Consider the following 25,181-nt stretch of genomic DNA (forward strand, 5'->3'; position numbering starts at 1 on the left):
GGTGAAAGTTGGGGGCAAAGTTAATAAAGTCAATGAGTTCTGCATGCGTGCAGGAAGCAGCACCAATGCAGTCGTCGATGTAGCGAAGGAAAAGTGGGGGAGAGATACCAGAAACATACATCAAAGTTGCTGGTGAACGCAGCAGGCCAGGCAGCATCTATAGGAAGAGGCGCAGTCGACGTTTCAGGCCGAGACCCTTCGTCAGGACTAACTATATACCAGAATATTTTTTTAATTTCAAAATATACTTTATTCAAAAATAAATATATACAATAAACCATTCAATAACTTTTCATCCTTTACATATGTTTCCATTATAGTCAGTACACATCCGTGTTTATAGCCACCCACGTGGCACTCCAGTAGTTCAGCTTACCATATCATTGTTGAGGGGTATACTCCCCACCCCCTCCCACTCCCACGGGTGGAGAAATCTATACTGTGGTCCTTCCCCACCGGGCCCTTGCGGTGGCTGCACCGAGTTTCAGAGCGTCCCTCAGCACGTACTCCTGCAGCCGAGAATGTGCCAGTCGGCAGCATTCTCCCACGGACATCTCCATGTGCTGGTAGATCATCGAGTTTCAGGCCAACCAAAGAGCGTCTTTCACCGAGTTGATGATCTGCCAGCAGCACCGGATGTTGGTCTCCGTTTGCGTCCCCGGTAACAGCCCATAGATCAGAGAGTCCTCTGTTACGCAGCTGCTGGGGATAAAGCGTGATACTAGCCCGTCCATCCTCCTCCACACCCTCTTTGCGAACTGGCAGTGTGCAAAGAGGTGGGTCACAGACTCCTCCTCATTGCAGTCCTCCCGTGGGCAGTGGGGTGCGGAGACGACGTTCCGGGCGTACAGGAGGGCTCTGACTGGGAGGCCCCTCTCACCGCCAGCCAGGCGAGGTCTTGGTGCCTGTTGGTGAGATCTGGCGATGAGGCATTTTGCCAGATGAACTGCGTGCCGACCACTGCCTGATGGCCCTGTGGTCAAAGGCGTTCTCCTGGAAGAATTTTGCTACGTAGGACAGGTATGCCGGCAACGACCAGCTGACTGGGGCGTTGCGCGGGAGTGGGGCCAGACCCATCCTTCGTAGCCAGGGCGACAGGTAGAACCTGGGCACATAGTGGTACTTGGTGCCCACATACCTGGGTTCTACACACAACCTGATGCAGCCACATACGAAGCTGGCCATCAGGGTGAGGGCGACATTGGGGACATTCTTGCCCCCGTTGTCCAGGGACTTGTGCATGACGGTCCATCTCACCCACTCCATCTTGGATCCCCAGACGAATCTGAAGACAGCCCAGGTGATTTCCGAGCTGAAGGAGCGGGGGACGGGCCAGACCTGCGCCAAGTACAGCAGCCCTGAGAGCACCTCACACCTGATGACCAGGTTCTTGCCCGTTATCGACAGGGAGCGCCCTCCCCACAGTCCCAGTTTCTGTTTCACCTTGGCAGTCCACTCCTGCCAGTTCTTGTTGCACGCCTCAGCCCCTCCGAACCAGATCCCCAACACCTTCACGTGGTCAGACCTGATGGTGAAGGGGATGCTGGATCGGTCGGGCCAGTTGCCGAGGAGCACGGCTTCGATCTTCGTGCGGTTGACCCTGGCCCCCGACGCCAGCTCGAACTGTTCGCAGGTGCCAGTCAGCCTGCGAACTGACCTCAGATCAGAGCAGAAAACGGTGACGTCGTCCATGTACAGGGAGGTTTTCACTTGGGTCCCTCCACTGCCTGGCAGCGTCACCCCTCTTATGCCCCCATCCCTCCTGATGGCTTCCGCAAAGGGTTATATGCAGCAGACAAACAAGACAGGGGAGAGGGGACAGCCCTGCCTGACTCCAGACCTGATGGGGAAGCTGTCTGTTTCCCACCCGTTGACCTGCACTGCACTACGGATGTCTGTGTAGAGCAGTCTAATCCAATTCCGGATTCCCTCCCCAAATCCCATTTTGGAGAGCACGTCCGCCATGTACGTGTGTGATATCCTGTCGAAGGCTTTCTCCTGGTCCAAGCTGACCAGGCAGGCGTCCACCCCCCTGTCCTGCACGTAGGCGATGGTGTCCCTCAGCAGCGCGAGGCTGTCCGAGATCTTCCTGCCCGGTACAGCACAGGTTTGGTCTGGGTGGATCACCTGTCCCAGAGCAGACTTGACCCTGTTGGCGATAGCCTTGGACAGGACCTTGTAGTCCACATTCAGGAGAGAGATGGGTCTCCAATTTCTAATGTCCTCCCTTTCCCCCTTCTGCTTGTGGATGAGGGTGATGATGCCCTTCCTCATGGACTCAGACATACTGCCGGCCAGAAGCATAGCATTGTACACTTCCAGCAGGTCTGGGCCCATCCAGTTCCACAGAGCCGAGTACAACTCAGCCGGTAAGCCGTCGCTTCCGGGAGTCTTACCCAACCCAAAGGAACGGATGGAGCCTGTCAGCTCGTCCAGGGTCAGTGGCTGATCCAGAGTCTCCCGCTTGCCGTCGTCTAAGACCTGCGTGATAGACGACAGGAAGTTGCGGGAGGCTGTGATTCTGTGGTCTTTCTGTCATACAGACCGGCGTAGAAGGACCTGCAGATCCTCAGTATGTCTGTCTGCGAGGACGCGACTGAGCCGTCCTCTTCCTTAAGGTTGTGGATCACAGAGCTCCCCCTGTGCACCTTCTGGAAGAAGAAGCGTGAGCACGTCTCGTCCTGCTCCACGGTTTCGACCCTTGATCGGAAGATGATCTTGGAGGATTCGGTGGCGAGGTGCTGGGCTTGCCGGCCCTTCACCCCTCGCAATTCCTGCCTGACATCCACCCCCTTCGACTGCAGAAGGATGTTGGTCTCCATTTTTTAAATTTCAAAATATACTTTATTCAAAAATAAATATATACAATAAACCATTCAATAACTTTTCATCCTTTACATACGTTTCCATTATACACGGTACATATCCGTATTCATAGCCACCCACAGATTGTTCCACAAACCCAACAAAAAGGCAGGCATAGCTACACCTTTAATTTGGAGGAAGTGGGAGGAGCCAAAGGAGAAATTATTAAGAGTAAGGGCTAATTCCGCTAGACGGAGCAGAGTAGTGGTAGAGGGGAACTGATTAGGTCTGGAATTCCCCCCCCTTGTCTTTCTCCTGGACCTCCTGTCCCATGACCCTCTCATATCCCCTTTGCCAATCACCTGTCCAGCTCTTGGCTCCATCCCTCCCCCTCCTGTCTTCTCCTATCATTTTGGATCTCCCCCTCCCCCTTTCAAATCTCTTACTAACTCTTCCTTCAGTTAGTCCTGACGAAGGGTCTCGGCCTGAAACGTCGACTGCACCTCTTCCTAGAGATGCTGCCTGGCCTGCTGCGTTCACCAGCAACTTTGATGTGTGTTGCTTGATTTTCCAGCATCTGCAGAATTCCTGTTGTTGATAAGGAACCTAACCTGGCCAACTTCACCCTGCAGTTCAGAAACTTACCTAAAGCTGGAGAATTCAATATTGGGTCCAGAAGCTTACAAACAGGCTCTGACAGAAGGTGAGTATTGTTCCTCGTTGTGTCGGTGCAGTGGGCCACAGACTAAAAGTGTGTCGCCCACTTCCCGGTCGGTACACTGGAGCGGCGAGGTAGCAGTTCTACGAGCTGGATCTTTCGGAATATTTTCAGCGTTCTCTGTTTGAACGTAACAAGCGATTTGCTGGAGGAGTTCAGCGGATGAAGCAGCGTACTCGGTGCAGGGATTAGACCCGAAAATTCGGCAACTCCCTACAATTCATTCCCTTCCCACCCCCCGCCCACCAGAGACTGCTCGACTCGCCGAGTTCCTCTTGCATGATGTGTCCTGTGATGAAGGGTCTCGGCCCGAAACCTTGACTGCTTGCGTTTTTCTACGGATACTGCCTGACCTGCTGAGTTCCTCCAGTATTTTATTCGTGTTCCTCCAGCAGAATTGTTTGTTGCCCTAGATTCCAGCATCTTGTGATTCTCTTCCTACTAATCCAATTCTGACATCCAGAATTTGGGCTGTCCATCTCCAGCGGTGTTTGGCTGTGCTTACAATTTTTGCTGGTAAACCGCCCTCGTTGAGGAAAAGATCCAAGCTAGCGATGCCTACATCGCGCCCCGCAGCATCCTTGCAAACTAACTGTCACTCAAACACAGTCCCGCCCCTTCTCCACCAGCATTGGATGACGATGCGAGTCCGCGGTTTATGTGTTGATAAATACGCTGTCAATTAAAAGTGACTTTGTATTTTCATTGGTTCAACGTCTGCTCACCGCTAATTTTCTATTGGCTGAAGTCGCTGACAGTCAGGTGTTGGGGCGTTTGTTTCCGGCGCGTTGGCCAGGTGATGTGACAAGAGGCTGCAGAGGGCATTGCGGCGGCGAGAGCGGTCTGGTAGGTGCTGTGGGGTTGTCGGCTGCGCTAGTGGCGTGGTTTGGCGGTGGGAAGGGTTTCTATAGCCCGGGTGTCGCCAGAGGTTGGCTGGGGGAGGGTCTAGATGACGATCCGGGCTGGGTTCACCAGAGCACGCCCCCCAACCACCTCTGCCCCATTTTCCCGTCACCTCATCCACTGCTCATCCAATGTCCCAAACCTTCTCCCTCCCCAGCCACCGTCCACCGCTTCGCCCCTTCGCCTTGTCTAACCCCCAAGCCCTCGCCTATCTCCCGCCGACGAGACGGGGTTCACTCAGCATTCACCCTGCTCCGGACCCGACCGCTGTCTTCTTCGCCCTTTGACTCCCCACTCCACCAACCCCTGTCATGTTCTGACAAGCGCCAGCTGCAGCCCCTGTTGCTGTCTATCCTTTGACTCATGACCCTGTCTCTGTCAGTGTTAGTGCCTCAACCTACCTATCACCCTCTGACTGCCTGACTTCAAATGTCGTCTCTCCCTGCCTTTTGTCTCTATATTTCACCTCCATTCCCCTTCACGCTCCCGCTCCTACCCCCACCACAGAATCTCAGCCCCCTGCTCTCCAACGTGTAGTCCTGACCCTTTCATGCATCCCCTGTCATCCCGTCATGCAACCTGCAACCCCACCCTAATGCTGATTGTGCCCATGTTATTGCTTGGTTCTGCAGAATATGCAGGACTCTGCGTTTAAGTGGAAGTTTGAAGCTGACACTTAGCTAGGTGGTCTGTAGTTTTGTTTTATTCTACAGCAAATGGACCACACTTTGTTTCCTTAGCTTTACTTCTGGGATCTGAGCTATTTCTGTGTAGACATAATACATTGCAGTAGAACTTATTATTTACAGAGCTGCTTGTTTTGTTAAGAATAAGATGAAAAGTGATCAGAAGATTACGTTTACCATTGACTGATTATGTACTTGTGAAGAAGATTTTCCAAAATTGAGTTGAGAATGAGGTCAGCCACCAGGTAACTTGGGCAAAAGGGGTAAACTTTGCTGACAGTTGAAAGTTTTTGAGAATACATTGAGAACAGGCAGAGAATTGGAGTAGGCAGTGCTGCCTGTTAGTCAAGTGTCACCTTTTAGGTCTCTCAGCAGAGGTGCATGTAATAGAACAGTCTGATTGTGTTTGCATGGAGAATGTGAAGAAAAAGCTGAATCCTCAGAATACTGCTTTAACATTGTGTCAGCAGGAAGCTGAGTGGATTGTACTACTGTTTAGTCCAACTGGTCAAGTAGCTAGCCACCTAGCACCCCTGAACTTCTTGCGTTATTCTCCTTTTACGCTTTCTCTCTCTCTCTTCCTCTATTGCCCATGCACCCACCTTACCTCCCCTCCCCTGCACACCCACCTTCCCCGTGCTACGTGCATTTATCTAACACTTGCAAGTAAACACTTCTCCCCTCTCCCCTCTCTATTCTGACTTTTGCCCTCTTTCTTTCATTCTTGAGTAACGACTTTGGCCCCAAAATGTCAACTGTTTATTTCCTTCCATAGATGCTGCCTGACCTACTGAGTTCCTCCAGCCTATTTTGTGTTATTGCCATCTGACTGTGCACATTAAATAAAACAACATTCTTCCTGACTGCAGTTCACCCTCAATATGTATATCACACTCAGCACATAAAGCAAAATATTGCAAAAAGTAAGTTAATAAATAAAATTCAAAATTAGTGTGAAATGCACAGCACAGGTAAACAATAAACTGTATAGTAAACAGCTTGCTGTCCTAGTGACAAGACCTTGATGGTGGTAGAGTATTCATTGGTCTCACAGCCTGGGAGTGGAGGGAGGGTGGAGAGAAGCTGTTACCCGGTCTGACAGACCTAGTCCTGATGCTCCTGAACCTCTTTCCTGATGGTAGTGTGTTAAAGAGATTGTGGGATGGGTGGTAGGGATCCTCAGTGATGTTTTGGACTCTTCATATACGATGTTTCCGGTGCATATCGTAAGTGGGAAGGTGGGGTAGTCGGACAAAACACTCTCGATGATGCTCCTGTCGAAAGTTCTTAAATGGGGGCAGGGAGCCTCGCATGCCTCAAACTGCTGAGAAAGTGTAGATGCCTCTGTGCCCTCTTAACTAAAGAGGAGCTGTTGTGGGTCCAGGTTAGATCATCGGGTATGTGCATACAAAAAAATTTGGTGCTCTTCACTGTCTCCATGATAGGGCGATTGATGCGCAGTGGAAAGCAGTCGACCTGCAACTTGCTGAGTCCACAGTAATATCTTGTCCATGTTAAGACTCAGGTTGTTGTTTTTGCACCATTTGACAAACCTCTCTACTTTCTCTTTGTATGGCAACTCATCGTTGTTGCTGATCAGACCAACCACTGTAGTACATCAGCGAAATTAATGATGCAGTTTTAGCTGGATCAAGCAGTGCAGTCATGAGTCAGCAGTGCACAGCACTGAGGGCACCATTGCTCAATCTGATTGAGCTTGAGATATTGCTGCCAACTCGGACTGACTGGTGTCTTTCTGTCAAAAACACCAAGATCCAGTTACAGAAAAAGGTGTTGTCCCAGCATGGACAGCTTGTCAGCATTAGTCTGGCTCCAGAGATCAAGAAAGGGGAGAGAGGTGTCCGAAATGGACCAAGTGAATTTAAGAGCAGGATGGAAGTTGGAGGCAGAGTTGATGAAATTGACAAGCTCAGCATGGGTGCATGAAACAGAACCAATGCAGTGGTCAATGTAGCGCAGTTCTGACCGATGGAGGAGGATGGTGGTAGAGGTTAGGTCTACTGTCTAGAGAAAAACAGGGCCTTCTTGATGGGGGATAGAAGTGCACAGGGACTGGGCATCCATTGTGAAAGTGAGGCGATCAGGGCAAGGGAACTGAAAGCTGTTGAAGAGATCAAGAGCATGTGAAATGCCATGGATGTATGTGGGAAGGAACTGAACTAAGGGGGATAGAGTGGAATTGTTATCTCCAACTGGTAATTTTTCTCCCTTCCCCCATCTCTTCTTTTGCATTCCCCATTTTGGCCCTTCTCTAACGCCTTCTCCTACCTGACTATCACTCCCCCTCCTTCCTTTCCCCATGGTTCAGTCTCCTCTCCAATCAGATTTCTCCTTCTTCAGCCTTTTACCTTTTCCATCTAACACTTCCAGCTTCTCACATCATCCTCCCGCTCCCCACCCAACTATCTAACCTCTCACCCAGCTTCAACTGTCACCTTCTACTTTGTACCCTTTCCCCCACCACCTTGTCCTGGCTTCTTCCCCCTTCCTTTCCAATCCCAATGAAGGGTCTCGGTCTGAAAGACAAACTCTTTAATCCTGTCCTAACATGCTGCCTGAAATTATTATCAGCAAGGTTTAAGTTTATTGTCATTCAACTGCATACAAGTACTGTATGCGGCCAAATGAAATGGCATTCTTAGCATATTTAGCATATTTTGCTTTCGTTGCAGATTTCTAACATCTACATTTGTGTTTTTCAATTTGTTTTTTTTCTGGTATTTACTATGTTGGTGTCATATCTTTGCATGTCTAGTGCAACAGAAGACTTACTATGAAGCTGCTCTGGTTATATTGGATATTTTTGAGCAGTCACAATAAGTATATGACTTGCATGAAGAACTGAGCTTTGTATTGTATGCAGCCGTGTGACTTCTGGGGCTTTGCATGGCAAGGTTATAACGTTTCCTGTTTTATTTCCCTCCTCCTTTTGCATGCATTTTTAAATGTGTACTTTATTAGTCAATTGCCAGCATTAATGATTTCTGAACACTTAATCTATAATAGTTAGCTGCCCTAAATGCCAGCAGTGTAACAGGCAATACCAAATAATAACAGTTGATTAAAAATCGGAACTGTTTAATTTTGGTGCAGCTTCTTTCTGGAATGGTGAGGCATGTTAAATTGCATAGCCTTGTTTTCTGAAAGAAGTTGGGTGATAGAATTGGCAACTAAGTGTGAAATTAGTTATGTGTAACTCAGTGCAAATAGTGGTGGAAGATTTCCCCTTCTTAGAAGAATAATGGTTTTCATTAGTCATTTTTGTGTTACCATTCACAAATGTCAGAAATTACTCCCTTCAGGTTCACAAGTTTGTGTGGTTTGTACTGCTTTACTTTAATTTATCTAATTTCATTCACTTGGCCAATATAATCTTGAATGTTGAGACAAATTTTGCAGTGAATACAAACCCTGGAAAGAAATTCCACAGCTCTGCGGCTATCTGGGATAGCTTCCCACCCCCTTTTCTTTCTACATCTTCCATTTTGAGTTTGTATTTGATAGACTGCATTTGTGCATTGCAATGAGGTGAGGTTACCTGCAGGGACCTGCAAAGAAGCACTGTATTTGCTTTTGTGTATTAGAGGGATGAAGACAATGCTGAAGGTTGAACTGCAAACTTTTCAAATCGTCCAGATTGCAGGCTCTTCACCATGTACCCTCTTTTGTCAAAGTTCCATCGTCCAGTGTCATTGCTGTAAATGTGTTTCTGGAAAAGCACTGCTGGAAGTGACCCAATGAGATGAAGACCTGCAGGAAATGCCCTGCTGGATGTGTTCAAGATGGTTTCAGTTATACACTACATTGCTGTCCTATTGTTTTCTGTCAGCATGTGACCAGCATGCTTAGTTCCCTGCTCTGTGCTCTCTGGTACAATTTTATTACTGTGACTACTTATATTGGAGTTGAGACAAGTTTGAATAAATAGTCAGCAACCACCGGCTTGTGCTGAAGTAACAGCAGCAGACATCCCACCTCTCCCGGAAGTTCCGGGAATCTCCTGCATATCGATAGTGGCTCCCTGATGCCCGGAAGTTATATACAATATCCCAGAAATCGATTTTTTTCGAGAGGGAGAGGAAGAGCGAGCATCCTGATTGGTCTCTCTTCGTGCTAAGGGTGGTCCCCAACCACCGGGCTGCGAGGAAGCAATATGATTTGGTGAAATGAAACGATATGAGTCAGCTACACCTTTCCTCATTCCCGGTCACGCACTGTTGAATTTTAACGCATGCGAGGTCATCAGTGACCCAAGACGTGCAAAGGAATGGGTCCGTGACCCATTTGTGAATGTCCCCAGTGAATCATCCATGTCAGCGTGGGAGAAAGATCAACTCCTCGAGCTTGCAAATGACGGTGGGCTGAAAAGTATGTTTGACATAACATCTCTGCCGGCATTCTGGATTAAAGTCAAGGCTAAATATCCTGAGATAGCCATGAAAGCACTGAAAACGTTGCATCCATTTCCAACATATTTCTGCGAAGCGGAGTTTTCTGCAATGAATGCAACGAAAACTAAATTGCGGAATAGACTGGACATAAGGAACCCCCTTCGCGTATCGCTGTCTCGCATCACCCCTCGATAGGACCATCTTGTTGCAGGAAAACAAGCCCAGGGCTCGCACTGATTCAGCGATATTGGTGTGTTGCAATGATTTTATATGTTCATACGAGGAAAATATGCGCTGTTTGTTTCATATCCAAACATTACTTAGAATGTTATGATGCTATTGACTTATAAGTGACTTATAATTCAGTGGTCCCCAACCTCCGGGCCGCGAAGAATACAGCAGTGGCAGGAACGCACCCAGCACATCTTTAAGAAAAAAGCTGAAATAAACAAGTTAATTAATTAGGTGCCACCGGGCACGTAAATGTTGGCCCAGATCAAAGGCGACAGGCGATTGCCGATTGCGTCATCTCTGATCTGGGCCGACATTTATGTGCTGGGTGGCACCTAATCAATTAGCTTACTTGGACGTTTTTCTTAAAGGTGTGCTGGGTGCGTTCTGGCTACCGCTGTACCGCTGCATTCTTTGCGGCCCGGAGGTTTGGGACCACTGTTATAATTGACTTACCACTACGTTCATGCGAGGAAAATATGCACTGTGTGTTTAATATTAAATTTGTTAGATAAACCCCTTTAGAAACGAAATTGAGTGTATTAGCCACTTATAAGTGACTTATAGTTGACTTATCACCTATATTCCGGTCGTGATTAACACCCCGCTTCCCCCCCCCCCCCCCCGGGTTGCCAGTCCGCAAGAATATTGTCAATATTAAACCGGTCCACGTGCAAAAAAGGTTGGGAACCCCTGATTTAAGCTAGCTGGCTAGCTGCCAAAGAGCTACGCTATTGATGTCCCACATGATGAGGCCAAACTGCCTGTAGACTTGCTTAAAGTTGTAATCGAATAAACATGATAATATAAGCATATATTTTAATGTCACATTTGCTGCATATACCCAACTGGGTTTACAGATGAGACAAAATCACTAAACAAAGTATTACATACACCCTTGGAGTCGACGGGGGTGGGGGGGGGGTGCTACCTCCCTGAAATGAGTTTTTGCAGGGTGGGATGTCTACAGCAGGTTGTCCTAAATATGTGCTGTATGTTTATTATGCAAGAAGATTGGCTTCACAATTGCACAAGGGACTCCACTTTCTCCTTTATCAAGTTGCACAATTCACTTAATTGTGGACTTTGATTTCACTTAAGATAGGTGGTAGTACTGCACTTCTTTTGTAAACGTAAAGCATTATATTCCTTCCGGAAAGAATTGCATCAGAACACAGCTGATATAATGTAAACACACAAGTACCCAAAGTGCATTTTTTTGTGCAGGTGAAGGGCACTCAAGTATTGTACTAGAGAGAATCAGAATCAGGTTTAATATCACTGGCATATGTCATGAAATTTGTTGTTTTGTGTCTGTACATTGCAATAGATAGTAATAAGAACTATGAATTAGAATAACAAGTATAGGAAAAATAAGTAAGTAGGGTGCAAAAATAGAGGTGAAAAAATGCTGAGAATGTGTTCATTGTCCATTCGGAAATCTGATGGCAGAGAGGAAGAAGCTGTTCCTGAAATGCTGAGTGTGTCTTCAGACTCCTTGATGGAAGCAATAAGAAGAAGGCATGTTCTGGGTGGTGGAGCTCTTTAATGATGGATGCTGTCTTCTTGACCAGTAAGATGCTCACCCTGATCAGCACATCCTAATGTAACAAAACTGTGGAGTTGCTTCTTGGGATGAATATGTTTAAGAATTATCTGTGATGACATAGATTTTAAAAACTGCACATGTGGAGAAATAGTTATGTAGTGAGGGAAGAGACCCTTCAGCGCACCATATCTACACTGACCATCTGGTACCTGTCTATGCCATCCCCATCTGGTACCCATTTATGCCATCCCCATCTGGTACCCATCTGTGCCATCCCCATCAATCCCAGTCCCCCAGATATTTTTGTAACCTAATGTACCCCTTAATTTTCCCCCTCCCCAGTTCTTCCACACCCCTCATCCAGAAGGAGGGAGAATTTATACATGGCTGGAATGTGAAGAACACCCACAGTGAAAGCCCAGTTTGCCACAGGGTTCCTGTGCAAACTATACACAAGATGGTACAGGAAGTTAGGGTTGAACCCAGGTCACTGGGGCTGTGATGCAGCAGCTCTAAACCGCTGTGCCACCTAATAATTGAGCACCTTGAAAATAATAATCGTTCTGAACAGAATCAGCATGAATTTAAGAGAGGAAAGCTGTGTTTTACTGATCTGGAGATTTCTGAGGATATGACAAGGAAAGTAGTCAAGGGAAAACCAATGATTGAGGTATATTTGTGTTTGAATGTTCAGAAGACTCTCTAAGATCCTGTACAAAATTTCTCCCAATATTGGAGTGCATGGACTTTGGAGTGATATCCTAATATGGTTTGAGAGTTGCTTATCAGACAGGAAACAGAGCAGCAATTAAAATAGGTTAGGGGTAAACCATAGGGATCAAAGTTTTTCACAGTCTGTCAGCAATATGTCTGAGGGACCAAATGTCATATTTGAGGTTTGTTGATGGTAGTAAACCATGTGAATCTAAGTGTGGAGGAGGGTGTAAAGAGGCTTCAGGGGATTTTGGATAAACAATTGAGAACAATGCAGATGAAATACGGTGTGTGGAAAAATGTGAAGTTACCATCTCTGCATATAATCAGAAAAGTAGAAATTTTTTTTAAATGGTAAGGTTTAGTAATTTTAATATTCAAAAGGACCTCTGGGCTTATCCAATTCAATTCAAGTTTAATTGTCATTCAACCATACATGAATATTCATAAATGTAACCAAACGAAACAATGTTACCTCAGGAGTCGAGGAGCAGAACAGAGTACCAACAGTCATACAAAGCACAAAGCACAAAGCACACACAAGATAGCAAATCAAATGATATCACAATCAAGCAATAAAAGAGTCTAAAATTCGCGCCATCAGTCCAAGGTTGATCACAACAGAGCTTGTCTTCTGCCAAGTGAACACTAGGAGGGCAGCACTGTCTCCTGTCCGGGTGCACCAGCTCGGACCCCTCTCTCCTGGTGGCTGTAAACAGGTGACCCCGAGGCTTGAGGTCCTAATTCCATTGAGTGGTGCCGAAATACGAGTCATTGAAGGTCAATGTGTAGGTGAAGCAAACAGTTCTGAGACAACATGGTTAACATGTAACTCTTATAAGTGAGGAACTCTTGTTGCAGTTGTTCTGAGCCTTGGGAGTGGAGGCAGTGAGAGCATTGTATGCAATTTTGGTTCCCTTGCAAAGATAGGAAACACTTATTAGATGGGTCCAAAGATTGCGACTTTGCTAAAGAATAATTTGATTAGTGGTTACTACACCAATCCACCTAGCTACTTTTCCCTGAGTGATGTCAATTTACTTGAGTTTTTTGGTCACCAGAGAAATGGTAATACAGCTGGTGCATGATAATTAATTGCATTACTATTGTCAAGCTTAATGATTGAACTACATTGTTCAAATTGAAATATGCCTGATGTTAGTGGGACATATATGTTGTCTTTATTTGTCGCCTTATCCCTGACTGGTGTGAATCTTTTATTATCTGAGGAACTATCACTCGAGCCCAATGTAGACCAATCGCCAATGGCCATACCAGTCCCATCCTTATCATGAAGGAAGGCCGTTGATGAGACAGTTTAACATGGCTGCATCTAAGATGCCATGCTGAGAAATTCAGTAGGCATACTGGTGTTTGCAATGAGCCCTCAGTGAGCACAACTATTATTCTTTGTGCAAAGTACAAATCTAGCCAGTGAAACAATTCAGCTTGATTTAGTTTGAATGCAGCTCCTGCCAGAGCATGCATTTAAGTAGAGTGGTAAATTCGAAGGAGATGTGCAGAGCAATTGTTTTTACTCAGGGTTGTAGATGCCTGGAATGTGCTGGCAAGCTTGGTGGTGGAAGCACATATGGTGGTGGCCTTTACAAGGCTTTTAAGTGGATATGTGAATATGGAAGGATGTGTTTCAGGCAGACGATAATTAATTTAATTTTTAATTTGTGGTATGAAAACCCATTCCTGTCTTGTACAGTTCTTTGTTATAACTGATGTGTCACTTAAAAGCACTGTTTGCAACACTTCTCATCAATTTTTAAATTTATCCATTTTTCAGGATGTGATCATTACCAGAAAAGATGGCATTTATTGCCTTTCTTTAATTCTCCTCACTCCAGGTGATGGGGAAAATAAAAACACTTGGTACTAACGGTATCCCCATCTACCCAGTGCTGTTGCCTGCTCAATAGTATGTGAATGTACCTCCACCTAAAAGATTATTTTGGTCCCTAAAAATAACTTGACATCACCATTGGCAAAAGTTGCTAATCTTGTCAATGACTCTTGCATCCTGAAAAACATATAAATTAAAGAAGAAAGATGAAAGTTGTTTCCAGTGCAATTGAGTGGCACCTATTAAGGAATAGAAAGAGCCAGAGTTTGAGGTAAATTAGGGGCTAGACATCTGGAAGCTCAGTTAATAATAGTTGGGTAATGGAAATTGATAGAAGAATTTGGAGGAGAGAGTAAAATAGCTGGCCAATTAGTCGATCATTGCCAGACTTGAAAGTAGCTGGAATATGAGTGAGGAATTAAGGAATGTTGTGCAGATCAAAGTAGGAAGTCAAAGTTGAGTTGTCATATACGCAAATATATACATGCACAAGTGCAAACAAAGACTTATTGCAGCAGCATCACAGACACATAGCATCGTGTAAGCAGTATTCGTAATAAACCCAAATATAAATTTTACACAATATTTTACTAAGAAGAACACGATTAAAACAAGAAAGTATATTTTAGTTCAACATGATTGAAATCTTGGTGATAGTTGGGATATTGGGGTGGAAGCTCAGCTCCAGGTTATGAACAGCTGATCTAACTAGGAACAGTGGTCAAGTGAAATCGTTAATGTGAGAAGAAAGTCTGAGATGGGCACCAAAAACACTAGATTTTCGATGCTAATTTAGAAGAAATTGAAACCTGTATAAGACAGTTCTGCGGAAAACCTAACCTAAAGTGCTCCAGTGAATATATAGCCTGCGGACTCAGCAAATGTCTTATCAGAAAATTCAAAGCATTGTTGGTTCATATCGAATTCCTGCATAAGCATGTAGAGGAAGTGCAGATTAGTTCAAGACTTGAGCCATTTTTAACATGAATGTACATGTGCTTGCAACAACAACCTACTTGTAGACTGCATGTGACTGTTCTTACCTGTCTTGTATTTTCAAGATGAGAGTCTGCCCACAGTATTTTCCTTTGAAAATATAAGAGTAGAAGTGGTTTGGGTGAAGAGTCGGGAACAATCCATAATTCATGGTACTGCATGCTTTCAGAGAAAAGTAAAAGCCGCTGACTGTGCCTGTTGTGTTTCCATACCGTCGAAGAGATTGGAATTTAAGCTAACGATTGAGAACTTGAATTATTTGTGGCTTTTGTTTTTTTTTTCTTTTCACCTTCCACCCTTGTATTCTGGACAAGCACCCTACCTTATGGGAGGATTTGACAAAGTGAACTGAAAAGAATGGGGCAGAATGAAGCTCACCATGCAGAAGATTTAGAGGTACATCATTGAAAATGACTTCATGGCTTGCGTATAAGATGTTGTGAAGCTTGTTTTTTTTTGCTGGGTTTAGGAGGGGCTTGGCTAAGAATTGGTGTGTAAGGAAACCTATAGGGTTTATCTAGCTTTGAGCCTCTGAGTTATGTGACCCTGGGTTTAATGAATATCCTCACTTGTAATATGTATATGACGTAATTTAGCTAGGAGCAATTATGTTGTTTGAATGGTCCAATTAGTTTCTGATTGATCCATGTATGATTTATTTATTCCTAACACTCCATATTTCTGTCCTCCTCGCGCATATTGACCTGGAGCCTGAGTTTTCCATCTTTATATCTGCACTGTACAACTGCTGCAAAGTAACAAATTTCATGTCATATAAGACAGTGATAATAAAGCTGATTCTGATTCAAAGTGTACTTATTATCTAAGTGTGTATGCAGTATATAGGGCAATGCGCACAGAATACTGGAGGAACTCAGCAGAATATTTATTTAATTGTGTTCTCTTCATCTAGTTTTAGGACTTGCATGAAGATCTGATCATATTTTAGTTCATATTTATGCAGAAATAGAGAAAATTCTGCAGGGATTTTAGCACCATTATATCTTTTAACATAGAACATAGAAATCTGCAGCATATTACAGGCCCTTCGGCCCACAATGTTGTGCCGACCATGTAACTTACTCTAGAAACTGCCTAGAATAGCCCTCTATTTTTCTCAGCTCCATGTACCTATCTAAGAGTCTCTTAAAAGATCCTATTGTATCAGCCTCTACCACCTTTGCTGGCAGTGCATTCCATGCACCCACCACATCCCCCTTCTACCTACTTCCAAGCACCTTAAAACTATACCCCCTCATGTTAGCCATTTCAGTCCTTGAAAAAAGCCTCTGGCTACCCAACAATCAACTCCTTTCATCATCTTGTACACCTCAATCAGGTCATCTCTCATCTTTCTCTTGAAATCACATGGGAAATGACTGTAAAGATAGTAGTGGAGAATACAGTAGAACTGTTGGAAGCTGTCTTCATTTATTTTCCCCTAGCTCCTGGAAATAGGAATAGATTTTGCTCAGCAATTGAAAGCTGAGATTCCTGGAACTGGAGTCTGCCACTGTTGTAACTGACCAATGTGAGTGCTCTTTGTGGTGTAGGGCCATGTGTTATCTCAATGCAATGTGCTCATTGCATCTTCTGAAGATCATTTGACTGCTCATTTCTAGTGTCACAGTTGGTGGGTTTTTTCTTAATGTTCACTGAGGGAGCAGGAGATTTGTTACAATGAGGCATTAACATTGACCTTGAATGACTCTACCACTGGTCTTTGATCTTTTTTATACTCCTGGATTTCGAGTAATTTCTTGAGGCATTTCCAAGGCATACTGTCTTGGTAGTGGACAGAAAGGTTTAGCAATTAAAAATAGTTGAATTTCCAGAAGCTAGAAATAGAGTGGATACTTGGAGGGATTGTATTACAATTCCCTTTGTGTCTTCACTGAGAATTTTGACATTGAGCTGAAGCTTACTTTGTATCATTGAATCTTGGCTGAGCTCATTATGTGGAAAGATACAGTATAATTTAAGGCCTGATCAGCAGCCATCCTATATTTTCAACATTCATTCGATCCCGAGGTATTGAATACACTGAAACTACCAAAACTATGTCTTTTACAAAACTGTATTCTGAGAGATGACTAAATTACTTTCTATCTGCTAGAAAGTCCATCTTGATAAAAAGGTGAGAGTTAAGGAAATGAAAGTGTCTGTCTAAGAATAGATTAACACGAAGTGTGGTAGAGAATTGGAATTTTGACTGAGCAGTCGGATAGATTAGAAGAGGAAAATCCCAGGAGGAAGTACGCACTGCAGCTGAGTAGTGGTGAGAAAGTGCTGATCAAGTGAACTGATTTATTCTGAATGACGTTTAAGCCTGTTGGCTGTTGTCGGTAGGAGAGAATTCCATTGCATTCCGGTTTTGTTCCTTGTTGATAGGTTTTGGGACACCTGGTGGTGGGCTATTGCAGAATAGATTTCAATTCAAGGGACACTGGAAAATTGAGTTCAGGTGAGAAAGATTTAATTTAAATTGAGATTAAATTGTTGAATTGAGTAACTCACAGAAAGGACTAAATTGCATATTGGGGTAGGGCAGGGGAGAGGCAGGGTTTGGATGAGTAAATATAGTCGGGGAATGATCGAATGCATGGTTACAATATGGATAGTAAGTATGACAGGAGGTGACAAAACATACGGAAACAAGACTGATCTATCTGTAAAGGCAGTGTCATGAAAACAGTTAATGAACACATTAAAGATTCTTTAAATGTTATATTTATCATAAATTGCACGGTACAGGTAGAAATTAATGGTCAGGATTGAGTAATCACTAATGAGGCAAAGATAATGAGGATAAACTTCTAGAGTATATTTGGACGTCTTCTTCGGACACTTGTAGAAACAACCAAGGATCATCCCATTTTAGATTGGGGTTTGTGAAATGTGGTAGGATCAGTCTGAGTGCAAAGCCTGGATTTAAAATAAAAAGGTCTGAAACTTAAAGATATTCACAAAAGCAAAAGTTAATTTGATTAATGTGCATTCAAAACATTAAAATGCAAGAGGCTAGGTAAATGGGGGAGGAATTTATGGAACTGCTGTAATACTCATGTGAAACTAATAACTAAAATAATGGAGATTGAAGGATCAGTGTAAATGGGTGCTTGATGATTGGCACAGACTCAGTGGGCTGAATGGGTATGCCACAATTATGAAAATTACTGGTCAGAATATTGGAAACGCATTTAGAAGCCAGCAAAGGATGATTAGGAAAAAAATGGTAGTAATTAGATTATGAAAATGAACTAGCAAGAAATATAAAAGCAGCCAGTAAGAGCATTGGCAAGCATCTAGAAAAGTAGATAAAATCTTTGTTTCTTGAAAGATAAGATGGAGGAATTAATAATGAAGAGGAAATGGGTGCGACTTGGAACAGATATTTTGTACAGGTCTTCATCGGGAAAGGCAAGTAAAACATCCCTGTAATAGTTGAAAATGAGTGAGAAGTGGGAAAGGAATTTGACATAGTAATTATCATTCGATAAATGTGTGAATTAGGAGCATGAGTAGACCAGTCTTTTCCACGTGTCTGATCTGATTATAACAAAATTTTAATTCTCATTTACCACCTGTAACCTTTCATCTCCCTCTCTGTCTACACTCAGCAAAAATATTCAAAGACCTTGCTTCTCCATCCTTTGAGCAAGAGTGTATTAACTCACCATGCTCAGATAAGGCCAGAAATGTTTTACCTTGGCTATTTTAAGCACCTTATCCGCCATGGTGAAACACTTTCTTCACATTCATCCTTCAGGGACCTCTCAGCACCTTGCATTATTTCAGCTGTTGCCACTTGTTGTTTTGTACTCCAGATGGAAGCTCTGTCTGTCCAATCTTTCTTCAAAATAAAAACAAACTAATGGGACAAAACTCTGAACTGGATGTAAGGATTCTAATGCACTCTCTGGGAGTGTACTTTAGGCACTTGCCATCCTCTGACAGAAACTAATCCTCTGCAAATCCCGTCTACATTTCATTACATCTTACAATAGGTCTCTGTTCATTAGTTTTATCAACCTCTAAAATGGGGAATTGCCTTCTCCATCCTACCTATCTATACCCCTCAATTTTATATATCTCTGTCATATGCACTATGAACTACTTCCATTCTTGGGGAGAACTGGAGATCCCCTCCATTTTCTCCTCAAGACTGAATCACCTCTGCACCCTCTTCACTGCCGTCTCAACACAGAATCTTATCTCAGTGTTGGTAGCAGTAGTTGTTACTTGTTGCAAAAAAGTGGGGAGATTTAAAAAGCAGTGCTTACTGCAACTTTCTGTTCAGTTGTAATTTGACTGGGTAATTAGGCAATTGGAAAGGGCCAGTAAAAGGTTAGGTTTAAGTGGAGAGGCTAGTGTGAATGGACAAGGTTAGAGTGTGGAGCTGAGGCTCTGTCTCAAAGGTCGGAAGCTAGGATGAGGTTTCTGTCAAGTTTCTCCTATTACAGACATCCCACCTCTCCCGGAAGTTCCGGGAGTCTCCCGCATATTAATAGTGGCTCCCTGATGCCCGCAACTTATACACAATGTCCCGGAAATTGAATTTTTTGAGAGCAAGCGTGAGAGAACGCGTGAGAGAGCGAGCGCAAGAGCAAGAAAGCAAGCGCGAGAGAGCGAGCGCGAGTGAGAGAGCGCATGCGCGAGAGAGACAGCGAGAAAGCAAGCACGAGAGAGCGAGCGCGAGTGAGAGCGACCACAAGAGAGAGAGCGCGAGAAAGCGAGCGCGACCACAAGAGAGAGCGCGCGTGAGAGAGTGAGAAAGCAAGCGCGAGAGAGAGCAAGAGCGAGAAAGCAAGCGCGAGAGCAAGAGCGAGAGAGCGAGCGCGAGTGAGAGCAACCACAAGAGAGAGAGTGAGAGAGCGCGAGAAAGCAAGCGTGAGAGAGCGAGGGCGACCACCAGAGAGAGCGCGCGTGAGAGAGAGTGAGAAAGCAAGCGCGAGAGAGAGCAACCACGAGCGACAGAGCGCGCGCGATAGAGAAAGAGCGAGAGAGTTCCAAAAAAAAGTCAGAGTGGCAGTGTTCCAGAAAAAAAAATAAAATATACATCACCCCAGACTACACTAAAGTGTACCCCTGCCTAATAGGGGTCAAAAATAATGACAGTGTTGCTCGCTGCACTGTTTGCAACAGTGACTTTTCTATTGCCCATGGTGGGTTAGGACTGTAAAAGACATGTTGAAGTGAGTTTAACAGGTGTCATTCGTTCATTAGCGTAGCTAACGTTGTTTAAACTAGCTGGCTAGCTGCTAAGGAACTACTCTATTGCAGACATCCCACCTCTCCCGGAAGTCTCCCGCAAATTGGTGGTGCTACCTCCCTGAAATGAGTTTTTGCAGGGTGGGATGTCTGCTATTATTGCATTGGCAGAGCAGCAAGATTGGATCCCAGGACAGTGGCGTGCTCCTCTTGCATGACGTGGGAGGTCAAGGAGACCTCCAGTGTGTAGGAAGTGCATCTGGCTGTGACAACTTAAGGAACTGGAGCTGGATGGCCTATAGGTTATTCAGCAGAGTGGGAAGTTGATTGACAGAACCTACAGGTTGGCAGCCACACCTAAGTTGTAGGAGGCAGGAAGCTGGGTGACTGTCAGAGTGAAAGGGAGTAGGTAAACAGTGTAGTGTATCCCTGTGACCATTCTCAACAAGTACTACGTTAAAAATGAGGTATTTTGCACATGCTGGAAATCTCAAGCAACATCATAGTCATAGTCATACTTTATTGATCCTGGGGGAAATTGGTTTTCGTTACAGTTGCACCATAAATAATAAATAGTAATAGAACCATAAATAGTTAAATAGTAATATGTAAATTATGCCAGTAAATTATGAAATAAGTCCAGGACCAGCCTATCGGCTCAGGGTGTCTGACCCTCCAGGTGAGGAGTTGTAAAGTTTGATGGCCACAGGCAGGAATGACTTCCTATGATGCTCTGTGCTGCATCTCGGAGGAATGAGTCTCTGGCTGAATGTACTCCTGTGCCCACCCAGTACATTATGTAGTGGATGGGAGACATTGACCAAGATGGCATGCAACTTAGACAGCATCCTCTTTTCAGACACCACCGTCAGAGAGTCCAGTTCCATCCCCACAACATCACTGGCCTTACGAATGAGTTTGTTGATTCTGTTGGTGTCTGCTACCCTCAGCTTGCTGCTCCAGCACACAACAGCAAACATGATAGCACTGGCTACCACAGACTCGTAGAACATCCTCAGCATCGTCCGGCAGATGTTAAAGGACCTCAGTCTCCTCAGGAAATAGAGATGGCTCTGATCCTTCTTATAGACAGCCTCAGTGTACTTGGACCAGTCCAGTTTATTGTCAGTTCGTATCCCCAGGTATTTGTAATCCTCCACCATGTCCACACTGACCCCCTGGATGGAAACGGGGGTCACCAGTACCTTAGCTCTCCTCAGGTCTACCACCAGCTCCTTAGTCTTTTTCACATTAAGCTGCAGATAATTCTGCTCACACCATGTGACAAAGTTTCCTACCGTAGCCCTGTACTCAGCCTCATCTCCCTTGCTGATGAACATACACAAAATGCTGGCAGAAATCTGCAGTTCAGGCAGCATCTATGGAAATGAATAAACAGTTGACATTTTGGGCCAAGACCTTTCTTCAGGACTGGAAAGGAAGGAGGAATAAAGAAGTGGAAGGAGGGGAATGTGGATAGCTAGAAAGTGGTAGGTGAAGCATGGGCATAGGAAAGGTAAAGGGCCAGAGAGGAAGGAATGGGTGATAGGAAAGGAGAGTGGAGCATAGGAGAAACAGATGAAAGAGGGGAGCCAGCAAAGGTGATATGCAGGTGGGCAAAAATAAGAGGCTAGAATGGGGATGGAAGAAGAGGGGAAGGCGAGGAAATTTTACCGCAAGAAGAAATTGATATTCATGCCATCAGGTTGGAGGCTACCCAGATAGAATATAAAGTGTTGCTCCTCCACCCTGAGGGTGGTGTCATTGTGGCACAAGAGGAGGCTGTGGACAGGCATGCCAGAACAGAAGTGAGAATTGGAATTAAAATACTTGGCCACGGGGAAGTTCTGCTTTTGGTGGGTGGAGCGGGTCTCGCCAGTGTAGAGGAGGGCACGCCGTGAGCACTGCACACAACAGATGGCCCCAGCAGATTTGCAGGTGATGTGTCGCCTCACCTGGAAGGACTGTTTGGGGCTCTGAATGGAGGTGAGGGAAGAGGTGAATAGGCAGGTGTAGTACTTTGGCCGCTTGCAGGGATAAGTGCCGGGAGGGAGATTAGTGGGGAGAGACGAATGGACAAGAGAATCACAGAGAGAGTGATCCCTGCAGGGAGGGGCGGGGGAAGGTTAAGGTATGTTTGGTGGTAGGTTCCCTTTGGAGATGGCGGAAGCTGTGGAGAGTAATGTTTTAGATGCAGAGGCTCATGGAGTGGTACGTAAGGACAAGAGGAATTCCATCTGTGTTAAAGCACCAGGAAAATGGGGTGAGCGCCAATATATAGGAAATGGAGGAGATGCGAGTAAGGGCAGCATTAATGGTGGAGGAAGGGAAACTGTTCTTTGAAGGAGGAGGACATCTCTGATATCATGGAAAGGAAAGCCACATCCTGAGAACAGATGTGGTGGAGAAGAAGGAACTGAGAAAAGAGGATAGCATGACAAGTATTACCACTTTGGATAGTGTTGGGCGGGGGGGGGGTGGGGTAGGTGGAAAATATCCTACCAGGACAATCTACAGTGATCAAGTCTCGGGCACATTCTGGCTCTGTGATTCAAAAGGGAAGGGAGGTGAAGCAGAGAGTGTAGTGAAACAGGCAGGAGATTCTGTTGGTGTGCAAGAGACTTCTGAATGGTATATTGCCTCCCAGGTGTCAGGGTCAGGAAATTTCAGATTAGGTCCACTACATTCTTAAGGGGGAGTGTGAGTTGCCAGATGACTTGGTACATATTGATACCAATGACATAGCTAGGAAAAGGGATGAGGTCCTGAAGAGTGAATAAAGGGAGCTAGGAAGGAATATAGAAAGAAAAGCAGGACCTCGAGGACAGCAATCTCTGGACTGTTACCTGTGTCACATGTCCGAGATGGAAGGGAATAGGATGATATGGTAGATGAATGTGTGGCTGATGGTGCAGGGAGCAAGATATTTGATTTATGTATCATTGGGATCTTTTCTGGGCAACATATGATCTGCACAAAGGAGATGGGTTACATTTGAACTCGAGAGGTACCAAAGTCCCTGCAGGCAGGCTTCCTAGATCTGTTGAGAAGGGTTTAAACCAGGTTGGCAGGGAGTCATAAACCAGAATGATGGGCAGTTTGTATAAAGGTAGATGCAACATGCAGAGAAACCGTGGGAATGATGGGCAATGGACATGGCATAATTGCAGTCAATTGGATGGGTTGAAATATGTTTAATGAAAGAACTATCAGAAACAAGTGTGATGAAGCTGAAGTGTGTAGTTCCTTGTGGCCATTACAAAGACTTGGCTGTCACAAGGGCAGGAACATCTGGGGTTTAACTATTTCGAAAGGGGTGTGGTGGGAAGTAAAAGATGTGGGGCATGACTTTACTAATTGGGGATAGTAGGTAACGTGGTGAATGTGCTGTATGGATTTTAGCAAGGAATCTAACAAGGTTCCCCATGGTAGGCTCATTCAGAAAGTCATGAGGCATGGAATCCAGAGAAACTTGGCTGCATGGATTTGGAATTGGTTTGCCCATAAAAGGCAGATGATGGTTGTGGATGAATTGTATTCTGCCTGGAGGTCCATGACCTGTGGTGAATTGAATGAGAAAGTGGAAGGGTGGGCTAGTAAGTGCAAATGAATAAAGGTTGGTGGGGTTATGGATAGAGTAGAAGGTTGTTCATGGTTACAAAGTGATATTGATAGGATGCAGAGCTCGGCTGAGAAGTGGCAGATGGAGTTCAACCTGGAAAGGAGTGAAGCAATAGTCTTTGAAGAGTCAAAGTTGAAGGCAGGGTACAAGGTGAATGGCAAGGTCCTGTACAGTGTGTAGAAAGAGGGAAATCGGAACCTATAGTCTGAGATCTCATAAAGTTATAGCGCAAGCGGATAGGGTGGTTAAGAAGGTGTATGGTGTGTTAGCCTTCGTTAGTCAGGGAGTTGAGTTCAAGAGCCATAAGGTATTGCTTCAGCTCTGGGAGTATTGTGTCATTCTGGTCTCTTCATTAAAGGATGTGAAAGCTTCAGAGATGATGCAGAGGAGATATACCAGGATGCTGTTTGGACTAGTGAGCATGTCTTATGTGGAATGAATAAGCAAGCTAGGACTTTTTGAAGGTGTATACGAGGTGATGTGATAGAAGCATAGATAGCGAGGACAGTCAGCACCTTTTTCCCATGGTGGCAATGGCTGATACGAGAGGGCATAATCAGAATCAGAATCAGATTTATTATCACTGGCATGTGACGTGAAATTTGTTAACTGAGCAGCAGCAGTTCAATGCAATATATCATCTAGCAGCGAGAGAAAAAAAAATAAATAAAATAAATCATAATAAATAAGTAAATCAATTACGTATATTGAATAGATTATTAAAAATATGCAAAAACAGAAATACTGTATATTAAAAAAGTGAGGTAGTGTCCAAAGCTTCAAAGTCCATTTAGGAGTCGGATGGCAGAGGGGAAGAAGCTGTTCCTGAGTAGTTGAGTGTGTGCCTTCAGGCTTCTGTATCTCCTACCTGATGGTAACAATGAAAAAAGGGCATGCCCTGGGTACTGGAGGTCTTTAATAATGGACGCTGCCTTTCTGAGACGCCACTTCCGAAAGATGTCATGGGTACTTTGTAGGCTAGTGCCCAAGATGGAGCTGACTAGATACGTAATCTCCATGGCTCTTCACACGGTTTTATACCACAACATAAACACCTACGTCAGGATGCTGTTCATCGAATATAGCTCAGCATCATTCCCACAATCCTAATTGAGAAGAGCCTGGGCCTCTGTACCTCCCTCTGTAATTGGATCCTCGACTTTCTAACCGGAAGACCACAGTCTGTGCAGATTGCTGATAACATATCCTCTTCACTGACTAGCAACACTGGCGCACCTCAGGGGTGTGTGCTTAACCCACTGCTCTATTCTCTGTGTACACATGACTGTGTGGCTAGGCATAGCTCAAACGCCATCTGCAAATTTGTTGATGATACAACCATTGTTGGTAGAATCTCAGGTGGTGATGAGAGGGTGTACAGGAGTGAGATATGCCAACTAGTGGAGTGGTGCCGCAGCAACAACCTGGCAGTTTTAAGGTAATTGGAGGAAAATATACAAGGAATTGTCAGAAGTAGTTTTT

The 25,181-nt window shown here is 44.8% G+C and overlaps 1 protein-coding gene across 4 annotated transcripts in view; it reads left to right on the forward strand.

Moving 5' to 3' along the window:
• The first annotated feature begins 4,323 nt into the window (after positions 1–4,323).
• Positions 4,324–25,181, forward strand: part of pnpla6 (patatin-like phospholipase domain containing 6) — a 203,812-nt gene continuing 182,954 nt past the window's right edge. Inside the window, exons 1-2 of one of the 4 annotated variants that reach the window (XM_063035872.1) lie at positions 4,329–4,369; positions 15,181–15,262. In XM_063035872.1, the coding sequence (XP_062891942.1) occupies positions 15,224–15,262 (39 nt within the window). In that variant the 5' untranslated portion in view covers positions 4,329–4,369; positions 15,181–15,223. Of the gene's footprint in view, positions 4,370–13,120; positions 15,263–25,181 lie in introns of those variants that run through there. The other 3 variants (XM_063035875.1, XM_063035871.1, XM_063035870.1) reach the window with 3 other exon arrangements.

Source organism: Mobula hypostoma, chromosome 29 (assembly GCF_963921235.1).
Source record: "Mobula hypostoma chromosome 29, sMobHyp1.1, whole genome shotgun sequence".
Lineage (NCBI taxonomy): Eukaryota > Metazoa > Chordata > Chondrichthyes > Myliobatiformes > Myliobatidae > Mobula > Mobula hypostoma.